Raw genomic sequence first — 12,156 nt, 5'->3', positions numbered from 1 at the left:
GTTCATATTTTCGGTGGATTTTTTTTGTGTGCACTATATAGGCTACATTTGTCCAAATTTGGTATGGAGGTTTATCATGATGTAATCTACAAGCCTAAAGATTTTGGATGTGCTGCCTCCAGTGTTCCATATTTTATAGGGTCAAAGGTCATATTGTTGATGGATGGTTTGTGTGCACTCTTTAGGCTACATTTCTTGACAGATTTTGTTCAAATTTGGTACAAAGCTCTACCATGATATAGTCTACAAACCTATTGATTTTGGAAGTGGTGCCCTGAGTGTTCCGTCTTTTATAGGGTCAAAGTTCATATTGTTGGTGGATGGTTTGTGTGCTCTCTCTAGTGCCGGGGGATACAATAAGCCAGTTTGTAATTAGCTCATGTAAACATTGGAACAAATGACCTTTCTTTTTTCTCAGTTGGTTAGACACTTCACTCGTTTTCAAAGCGAATAATGCATAAGCTTACCCGACGTAATAATTTATGGAATTCATGTTCAAACAAAGAATGAACTTGCGTTTAGATCAAGTGATCACCGATCAGAATACCCCATCAGTTGACAATTTAGCAGGCATCCTTTTCATTGTTTTGTATTGAATGTAGTAGCAGCCTAATTCCTTTTTTATTTTGCGAAATAACATTCTTGCTGTCAGGTGGATGTGGCGGCAAGCACCATTTAGATGAGGATCAAATGAATAATCATCGCATCACACATGCTTATCTCAGTGAATTTACAAACCAAAATGCTTGTTGGTACAAATGACCTTTTTCTGCTCATGTGTAAAGTGGAATTACGATTTGGTCAATCTGTTTGCGCGGCAATGGAAATTTCTAGTTTTGCATGCTTAATATGTACAGTTTTCCAGTTGTGACATTGAAATATATTGGTACTACAACTATATTTGCATGATAAGTATGTTTATATTGTGTAGCAGCAGAGGTTAGCAATCCTTTATTTTAGTCTTTTGCACAAGATCTACTTTTTTCATATTCAGTTGGTTAATACAAAAACATGAAACTCCAACTATTGATCACTTTCCATACACAAACCAAAAGAATGTCACTGGCAAATTTAATGCTAAAGAAAATGCATGAATATATTTATGTAGTCATTGCAAACATTAATGATTTCCCATACTTCTGTTCATGTTAAAGTGTACAGGATGTATGACCATTATACACAAATTTGTTATTCAAATGTGCAAGAAAAGAGAAAAATAAATTGTGACACAAAGATGTAAAATATGAAGCAGTGGTGACAGCAAGTATGTCAATGGGTTAGCTATACCTTTTGCAGGTCTCTGTCTGCACATAGGATGTTGACAGCTATTTATTTATTTGGATCGTGTGGCAAACTTAGTTATCAACTAATGTCTTTACTGCTCCTTACCTGTCCATATTACTTGTTATACCTGGGTAGAAAATGAAATAAAAAGATACAGAATCTGTCGTGTTCTTTACTCAAAAATTCTGTATTTGATGTGATCTGAATGTCCATGCAATTGCTGCAGGTATAATCGTGATTGGAGATACCATAAGGATGAGAGGGTGTGGATCACCAGAGGTCCTGGCATGGAACCACAAGTTAAGACAAGCACTTACGAGAGGGGAGTTTACTACTACTTTGACTACAATCGATGGTGCAAGATGGCTAAAGATTTTCACCTGGATTATGAGAAGTTGGAAGAGCGCCCTCATTTGCCAGCATCCTTCCATCACAACACCTCAACAAATCCTGCATTCCAGAAGTAGCCAGCCACACAGCATCTCCCCATTGTCTCATGTATTACTTCATGGCTGTTGGATTTGTGTTTTCCCCACCACCCTGTTCTAGGGGTAATTTAGCTTCTCTCTCTCTCTCTCTCTCTCTCTCTTCTTTTCTTTTTTTTTATTTGGTTTTGTTTTGTTGTCAGGAGCTTGGTCTACAGATAAATGTAGGGTTGACCATGATGACTGTGTTAATTAAGGGGCTATGGGGTTCCAGGGACTGTTTAATGTCAATAAGCAAGCAATCATTATGAACCCTCTTAAGCAAAGCTAAGAAGAAAAAGCTCCAAGATTCTCAGGGGATTTACCAAATGTTAAGTGGTAATTGATAGAAACAGTAGGCAGTGGGAGGATTTCAATTTATTGGAAGGTATTGATATGTAAAATAAGGTTACAGAGAGAGAAGACATTGTAACAAATGTCTGCATGTTTCAGAGTTTTGCTATGGATACTGTTGTCATGTATTTTGTTTGTATGTCAATGCAAGCATTTTCTTTTTGTCCCTTATACATGTGTGCTGTTTATGGACACAACCAAAATAGAAAGTGAAAGAGAGACTGTCCAGTGGATTTGTAAGGGGATGAGAGCAAACACAAACTAAATATGAGTGATTGCTAACATGACTGACATCACAGAATTCAGCCACTGTATTTCCTTCATTCCTGTAAAGTACTTCCTCTGAGCTGGTTTTAGTGACCTATCTCTGCTAGAGGCAGATTAAATAAGGAAATTATCTAAAACTTAATCCTGCAAAAACTTTTGTCTATTCTTATATGACTACAGTATGTATTTATGAAAGTTAGGACAGGAAAAAAAAATTGTGTGCATATGGAGACATATTGAAAAACCTGGTTAAATATAGAAATGCATCAACATTACATGGCAGGACAGAAAGTCCCTGACTGGTAGATATAATTCCTCACAAGGATTAGCTTTGTGCACAATACAGTATTCCTGGAAGCTGTATACTTTTTGAGTCTTGTGTTAAATTCTTTAATTTATCATCTCTTTGTTTGTAGATTAATTTATCTTGTGTGTTCAGCAAATTCCCCAATCCTGACAGATGAAATAGTGATCAAACACTGTCAGGTTGAATATTGCTCACTGCCTAACAGTGACACCGAGACCTTGAGGCATATATCTGGGGTTATTTTTACACTAATTTAGATTCCTCAGTTACAAGGGCTCTTGTCTGACCACACATATCCCATACAGATAAGTACAGCTATTGTTACATGGGATGGAGGCAGTCAGATTCATTCACTCAGTAGTGCATTTGAGGTCTACATACTTGAGGAAAATGAATTGCTGTTTTATGAACACCTCTACTTAAAAAATTTTCAAGAACATGTCAATGTTGTGGAAATTTGGAGGGTATCCAGTTGAAAATTATCACAAGGGGAATTTGATTATCCAGGTGATAGATGGCTGTTATTTTCATCGCAGTTGATTTATCAGAGCACTGTGTTTGCAATGAAAAGAAAAAGTATGTGTTTGTGTGTATATATATATATATATATATACACACATTTTTTGTTGAATATTAACATACCAGTTAGGCACAATTCTATCCTAGTCTTATTTTGTAAAGATTTAGGTTGGCCAAGGTGTGTGGAATAAAGAGCCGAGACATGAGAGAGACGAGGTATCATTTCTGCAGCTAAACACATATGAATAACACATCAGACTTTATGACTGAGAACAGGTCATGGCAGTGAAAGCACCAAGATTCTACACAGTTCCTCACTCAATGTCTGTATTATAATATTTGTCTCACAATACCTGCATGAGATCCTACATGAGTATGATACTCATCAAACTCTAGGGAAGCATGTAAGGAATTATGTTTGTCATTAATATTGGTGACATATTTTTGTACCACAGGGGGTGTCATGTCAGGGATCCTCTATGGAGCAAGTTTTTCATCATTGAAAATCAGTGACTCCGATGTATTCCATGAAGACACTTTCATTTACTTACCTCCATTTTGTATGCTCCTATGTACGGTCAGAGTTTGGCTCAAGTACCTTAGAATTACCTTTTCGTGCTGTATTTCTGCAAAAATCACTTTGTCCCACCCTACCAAATATGAAATGTTTGTGTTTCAGTGTTATTTTATAACCAAAATACACATCATATCATGTCGTAGGGCTGTGGCAACGGCAGGAGACATAGGCATTGTCTTTCATCCTTGTGCGAGAGGCATCATTTAGTATATAGTATATGGAATCATTGCATATGGTGAAATGTGCTTTATAAAAGATAAACAGTGGTACAGTATGAATACAGAATAGAATTTACATGCTACAGATTGAAAGGAACTCTGGCTGTGTGTATGGGGGTTGCTTAAGACAAGTATTTTCATTTGACACGCAAGCATCATAGATACAAATTCATCAAGTCACTTTGGATATGTGAGATTCTCAATCACTAAGAGTATGTTGAAATGCTGAATGTAGGTCTCATAGTGTAATATTGCCATGAATCTCTAAAAACTTGATGTACAATATGACTCTGTTAAATTTCAATGAACATTAGTGCAGTTATCCTTGTCCAAAGTAATTTATCTGAGAAATAAAAGTTTTATCTGTTTGCATTTGTTAAATAAGTTTTGTTACATGTGGCACACAGTCCCTTAAATTACATCTAGGAATCAATTAATTGCAACCTGGATGATCTGAAGATGAATTGACTTACCTCCAGTGAAAAACGTACAGAAAGGGGGAAAAAGTTGTCACTGTTTCACGGCTTCATTGAAAGTCAATAAGGGGAAGCCATTGTGTATCCTCAGGAAAACACGAACACACGTCACATGCAAAGCTCATGGAGCAGTGATTTCAGATATTTGTTAGACATATGGCTTCAACATCTTTCCTTGTGGGATAGAGAGTCCTGATACAGTTTGTTTCGGGTTTTGTTTTGTTTTTAATCATGAAACCAAATATACTCGGCAATGCTGGTATTTCCAAGTGTCTGTATGCCTTCAGAAAATGTAACATTCCTCCATTGGATGGTAGGCTTTTCACAGAAGGCAATTATCTGCTCTGTTGGATTCATTTCCAATGATATGATACTGGTATTTTTATTTGATTTGTTACAATGCTGTTTCAAATAGAGTAATGATGCAGTATGTTTCCTTTGCACATGGGCAACCCCTTTTCCATAAATGATATATTGCTGTTGGGGCGACAAAACTTAATATTTCAAACATGTCAAATGTTCAGAAGATTGAAAAAAAAAAAACATGGCATCCAAAGCTCTGTAACAAATGGAATTTCCTTACCCATGACATGCCACGGTGGCTTCATTTTGGGTGTAAGACAGCTAGGATTTGGCTAGGACATCACGTAAGTGATTATCTGACAAATTAAAAAAAAAATCACCAAAATTTCAGATGCAAGTGATACAATCTTGTCATCCCAGTGACAATATATGCTTTGTAATCTGCAGATTGATCCATATTCAGACTCTGCAACTTTGCTCAAACTCAATGCAACTATTATTACTGGAAAGGTTATATGAATGCAAAGAAAAAAGTATTTCATAATACACAAGTGAAGAATACTTGGTAAGGAAATGTTGCGAGATGAGAACCATATCAGAGTTTTGACTGGCAACAGATAATGTGGGATGGATATTTACTACATCATGTTAATGTTTTGGCCTTACCTGTATACATCACAGCTTTGGTTACGTTTACTTTGATTTCTTTTTAATGAATTCGAGACATGTAAAACCAAATGGAGATTGACCCTGACAGACATTGGTTTTTGATGTGGCAAAGAGTAACACCAATAAATGAAAAGGTTTCTTTTTTTAATTATATTTTATTTCTTTATTTTCGTATAACTTCTTTTGTCTACTCTGTGTTTGTCCATATCGAGCATGAGAAAGTTTGTATGTACATTATTTGTATACATGTTTTATTTGTTAAGTAACTTAATACCCGGCTGATGTAATGAACAGATGTCTGGTCAAATAAAAATGAGAAAAACACTTTGAAGATAAACCTTCATTACTTCAAAAACTGTGTTTGCTACGTTGCTTAGTATGTGTGGTGTTTTTGATGACTTTACATACATATACTAGCAGTACGCGGGAATCCACTGGTCTGGGGGCCTTTATTTATTTATTTTTTCTCATATATGATTTTCCACATTTTTATCGATGAAATTGAAAATATATATATATTTTCTCATTCCTTCGTTAATTTGTGCTCTCTTATACCAATGACCACCCTTCCCAGAAATTCAATATTACATTTGTAGTATATACGTGCCCGGCTATCTGGACCATTGGTTGGGATCTTCCTGCCACTTACTTTTATTATATAACTTGGGTTTCAAGGGGTAGTAGGCTTGCTAAGGGCGAAAAAAGGGGTGATCGCTGCATTTTATATTACAAATGTCCTATTTGGCACACATGTTCCTCGGTACAATTGGAATTTTTTCATCTAAAGAGACAATCTGTATCTAGGCAAATAAGCCTTAATTTGCATAATTTATGCAAAAATACATAAACAAATTATTCAAAAATATATGTGCATCCAGTAGAAATACCTTATTTGGTAGAAGTATTCGATAGAGTATGTGGAAACAATTCCTGCAAAAATTGATGTTATACCTATGTAAATACAAAATTTGCATAATTATGCGAGTTATGCAAATTGATTTGTAAACAATGAAACCCCGCTTAAATCTCATCCTAGATAGATATAACCCGTTAGAAACACTATGAAACAAAATGAGAAAAAATTGTGAATAATTAAACCATCTTTACCAGCTGATTTACATAATTACTAAAGAAAGTAAAGTAAAAACATTATTTTTATGCCTCCGCCACGAAGTGGTGCCGGAGGCATTATGTTTTCGGGTTGTCCGTCCGTCCGTACGTCCGTCCGTACGTCCGTACGTCCGTCCGTCCGCTTTCGTTTACGCGATAACTTGAGTAATATTTACTGGAATTTTACCAAACTTAGTCCAAGTATGAAGTATGATGGGGCAATTATTTGATTAGATTTTGGGTGAAATCGGCTAAAGGTCAAAGGTCAAGGTCAAATCATGAAATTGTATCCGTTTACGCGATAACTCAAGACTGGATGGAGTGAATTTCACCAAACTTTGTTGGAGGATGATGTATGATGGGACAATTACTTGATTAGTTTTTTCAGTGAAATCAACAGAGGTCAGAGGTCAAAGATCAAGGTCAAATCCTAAAATTTATCTGTTTACGTGATAACTCAAAACTGGATGAAGCAGCTTTCACCAAACTTGGTCCAAGGATGATGTATGATGGGACAATTAGTTGATATGATTTTAGTGACATTGGCAAGAGGTCAAAGGTCAAAAGGTCAAGGTCAAATGCTATAAACGTTGCAATTTCCCCCATATCTATGCAATGCCCAAAGGTATTTTCTTGAAACTTGGTGTGGACATGTACTACTGCGTAAAAATTCTCCAGAGAGAGTTTCACGTCGTAAGGTCAAAGGTCATAAGGTCAAAGGTTAGGTGAAAATGTTGCAATATCACTTTTCTCGCAAAAAAATTATGGTTCAATGTATCTTCGTGGAACTTGGTACATACGCATGTACTGACTGGCAGGGATTATCTAGGGAATTTAGGGGTCATGGGTCAATAGTCAGGGGTCAAAGGTCAAGGTCAACTCCTCAAAAATTTACTATTTCCCTCATATACTAGTATATGCAATGCTTGCATTATTAGTTTCAAAACTTATTACATGCATTACCTAATGGAGATTCTCTTGGAAATTTCCAGCCTGAAGGTCAAAGGTCAAAGGTTAAGGGTCAAAGGCCAGGTTTCAATGCCCCCCCCCCCCAAAAAAAAAAAAAAAAATCCATTTTGTACCGTCATTACACTCTTTCTTCATACCTTGGAAATTACTCAATGCATAAACTTATAAAAAGGTCTGTCAGAATTCAAGTAAAAATTCTCAATTCCCCAAATATATGTACCTGCACTCTTAGAAAATTAAAGCAAAACACTATTTCTCTATGCAAATACAACCTAATTAGCATATTGTGCATATCACTACCCGAATGTACCAGAAGTCAATACTCAAGGTCGACTTAAGAAATTGTATCAGTTTATGTGATAACTCAAGACTGGATTAAGCAAATATCACCAAACTTGGTCCAAAGATGACGTATGACAGGCAAGAGGTCCAAGGTCAAAAAGTTCAAGGTCTATGCAAAAATTTCATTGTTTCCCCCATATCTATGCAATCAATCAATCAATCAATCAATAGTTTATTTCCAATCAACGAAAATCAAAAACATAGTACAATGTATACATGTCATTAAATGATATTGTTCAAACGCTTGCAAAAGATTCATGTAATATACGAGACAAATTATAGAACAACATATATGTACAATAATAAAGAGGAACACTGTACAAATACTACGTGGGCGAGCAGAAAATAAATTCGATCATGGAAAATAGTGATCCACTAAAAAGCAAAGCTTGTCGGACGTGGATCGCTAGATAAATAATGAGTGAATGATATACTATTCTATAACAATATACATGTAGTTATTTTGAGATACACAGGTCGGGAAAAAAATATAGAATACCAATGCTATAGTGCCCGGACACTGTTCATTGAACCATGTGTACCGGGAAAATATGACAAGGACAATACATTCGTACACACATTCAATTACCCACACGCATATACACTGTTGGACGCGAGACAGTACCGATGCTCAATGGTATTTTTTGAAACTTAGTAACTGCATACATGTACTACCAAAATAAGATTCTCCGGAGAGTTTGAGGTCAAAGGTCAGGTGAAAATGTTAAAATTTCACTTTTTCTTCTCTGTATCTTGCAAATGGTTCAAGGTGTCTTCATGGAACTTGGTACTGGCAGGGATTTTCTAGGGAATGTAGGGGTCATTTGTCAAAGGTCAGGGGTCAAAGATCATGGTCAATTGGGCCCTCAAAATTTCACTATTTCCCTCATATTTTGCAATGCTTGTAGGATTTTTCTTGAAACTTATATATACATGTATTGCCTAATTGGGATTCTCTGGGAAATGTCCTGCCAAAAGGTCAAAGCTCTGATGAAAGTGCTGTATTTCACTTTTTCTTCCATATCTTGAATGTAAATCAAGGTATCATGAAACTTAGTACATTTTTGTGCATGTTCTACCTGACAGTGATACCCCTGTTGATTATCGAAAAATGTTAAGCCCTCCCCTCTCAAGTGTTTTTGTTTCCTCTTGATAAGTAGGAAAGGACATGGAATTCAATGACATGGTATAGTCATTACCGTCATTGCATTTAATGTATGGGTTGCATGGAAGTTAATTTTGATGCACACATGTATAACCTCTGACATTCTTACCTTTTACATTTTTACCTGTGTATCTTTGTTTTTAGCTCACCTAGTGAGCCATTGCGATCGTTCTTTGTGCGTCGTGCGTAAATTTTTTACATTTTCATCTTCTTCTTGAAAACCCCAAGACCAATTTTCACCAAACTTGGCAGGTAGCATCCCTAGGGGGTTAGGAACGCAATTTGTAAAAATGGGCACCATGCCCCACCCTTCTTCTTTAGAACCAGAAGTGATAGAGCTAAGTTAATACTATGAGTTAGTACATTGATGACTGTAGTTTCAAGTTTGTTCATGGTGGAACAAGGGGTGCCCCTTCGGACCCTAGGGAGGGGGTAGGATGGGGTCCTAATGGGGCCTAGATTGTACATTTTCATCTTCTTTTTGAGAACCCCATGGCCGATTGTCACGAAACTTGGCAGGTAGCGTCCCTAGGGGCAGAGGATATCAATCTGTTCAAATGGGCACCATATCCCACCTGGAGGGCCCCAAGGGGCCCAAACTTCCAAAAATGAAAGAATCTTTAAAAATCTCAAGAATCAGAAGTGATAGAGCTAAATTGATACTATGAGTTAGTACATTAATGACTGTAGTTTCAAGTCTGTTCATAGCAGATCCAGGGGTGCCCCTCTTGGGGGCAGGAAGGAGTGGGTGGAGAGGTCCAAATGGGGGCCTAAATTGTATATTTTCATCTTCTTCCTGAAAACCTCATGATGGATTTTCATCAAACTTGGCAGGAAGTATCCCTAGGGGTTAGGATCTCAATTTATCAAAACGGGCACCATGCCCCACGCAGAGGTCCCAAGGGGGCCCCCAATCCCCTCAAAGTTAAGGAATCTTAAAAAATTTGGGCCCTTATTGTACTTTTTCATCTTCTACTTAAGAATGCCTGGTCAAATTTTGGTAGAGCTGTGAATAATTTAGATTAGTGAAAGGTGAACTTGCGATACTCAGGTGAGCGCTAGACCTGCAGGTCTCTTGTTTAATTTTAACCTCTGACATCTTTACACAAAACCAGTTAACATAATTTTTTTTTTGAAAAAGCTGCAAGATCATGTAGGTCATGATCATCTATACAGGTTTTAGCTGGTATGTGATGGAATATAACATTCTTTGGACCGCCAGGGAGTTACATTATCCAAAGGGAAAACAATGACTACCAGGGAGAATATGACATTTACGATCCTCGTAAATAACAGTAGCATGTGACGATCTGTTGACAAATTACATCCCAGTAATTGTAAAGGCCATCTATTATACTGTTTTATGGCTATGAACATATTATTTCTGCTTTGATTTATTGTTGAAATTGACTGACTTTAAGTCAGAGACTAAGATTATTTGACATAAAGTATACTATCTCCTATATCCATCTCCTATATTGTTCACATGACAATTTTTGCATAAATTATTGCCTTATCAATATGTTATTGTGTATAAATTTCCCAGCATAGTTTTCATGCCATAGCAGCTCATGGTATACGGAGGGAACATTTTTTTTTCAGAAACAGACTTTGTTTCTAACTCAAGCTTGTAAGTTCTTAATGTGTGCAGATGCCCTTGCATCCACATAATTTGCACAAGTTTATAATCAGTTTGATGTGAAAAGCCTCTTATTTGCTTGGTTGCCTACAAAATACAATGAAAATCAGAATTCACACTTTCACTGTATGGTAGTGTTTTTTTTTCGAATGATTTTCCAACCATGACCTCAGTTGTGTACTGTTTGCAAGGGAAACACAATCGTTTTAAAAGCAATATTTTTCCGATTTCCATCAGTTCCTATGTAGGCCCTACTGTTATATTTGCATAATCATATTTAAAGAGTGTCACTATCGATTGCTATTTTTCCCACCCTGCAAAGCATTTATGCAATGAGGGAAAATTGATAGTAAAAATTATTTCAAAGATCAAAATGTTTCAAAATTTCACGTCATGTATACTTATTTACATAATTTATGCATAAAATGCCTAATAATATGGAAACAATTTAAGCAACTGAAAAGTGTTGTTATGAGAATATTGTCTTATTCTATTAGCTTTTAAGATTATTAAGTTCAAAGTGATTTAAGACGTCACATAATTGCATTTTGTTTGTTCTGATTATCTACATGTATGTGTAGGTATTTATATGCATATTATGCAAGTAACAGGTTGTTTGCATAGAGACAGTTTGTCTCTTTAGTTGACTCATTTGCTTTTGCCCCAAGAGACATCCATTCCAGGATCAAACTTTGTTCTATAACTTGCATAATTATGCAAATCTTATGTTTATTTACATAGGTATGAAATAAATTTTTTCAGGAGTTGTTTCCACTTACTTGATAGAGTCTACCAAATTAGGTATTTCTGCTGGATGCACATATATTATTTTATGATTTTTATATGTATTTCTGCGTAAATTATGCAAATTAAGGCTTATTTGCATGGATACAGAGTGTCTCTTTAGATGAAAATATTTCAATTGCCGTAGGGAACATCTGTGCCAAGTAGGACATTTGTACTAAAAAATGCAGCGTTTACCCCCTTAGCAAGTCTACTAGGGTTATCTGCACCCGTTGAAGTCCAACGGTTGTGTTGTTGTCCCTCACCCACCCCCATCCCCGACTAACACATACACACACACACACACACACACACACAAACAAACACACAGATTTTACCGCAGAACAAAATATAAAAAACGAACATGCAGGGAAAAATTACTGAAAACGCTTATGAGATTCCCCGAAAGTTCTGCCCATAGATTCTTCCCGCCGAAACGGGGAGATACCCTTGACACTATGACTTGATGAAAAGACATACATGTACTTCTCACGGCATAATTCAATGTTCATAGTTCATGCATGACTGAGTTGGCACAATTGACAGTGATGAGACCAAATTTTCATTTGCACGCGCAAATGGTGATTTTGAGTGAATTTTTCAGACTTCTATCGCTATGTTTTCGAAAAACAAAGTACATTTCCCAAACATCCTTATTTTCTTCTTTCACATGAGACCTTAATTGTCAAATATGAACAAGGCATGCTCAA

At 36.3% G+C, this 12,156-nt stretch overlaps 1 protein-coding gene across 3 annotated transcripts in view; it reads left to right on the top strand.

The window, feature by feature from the left end:
* The window catches only part of LOC139741811 (CCR4-NOT transcription complex subunit 2-like), a 244,380-nt gene extending 241,786 nt beyond the window's left edge, over positions 1-2,594 (top strand). For all 3 annotated transcript variants that reach the window (XM_071652398.1, XM_071652396.1, XM_071652397.1), the window contains exon 15: positions 1,511-2,594. In XM_071652398.1, coding sequence (XP_071508499.1) covers positions 1,511-1,751 — 241 coding nt within the window. In that variant the 3' untranslated portion in view covers positions 1,752-2,594. The remainder of the gene's footprint in view (positions 1-1,510) is intronic.
* The last annotated feature ends 9,562 nt before the right edge of the window (positions 2,595-12,156 follow it).

This window comes from Diadema antillarum, unplaced genomic scaffold (genome assembly GCF_040938485.1).
Source record: "Diadema antillarum isolate AM-2024a unplaced genomic scaffold, OU_Dant_1.0 seq00000955_RagTag, whole genome shotgun sequence".
NCBI lineage: Eukaryota > Metazoa > Echinodermata > Echinoidea > Diadematoida > Diadematidae > Diadema > Diadema antillarum.
The sequence above is the reverse complement of the archived record's forward strand: the minus strand, read 5'-3'. Positions and strand labels throughout refer to the sequence as shown.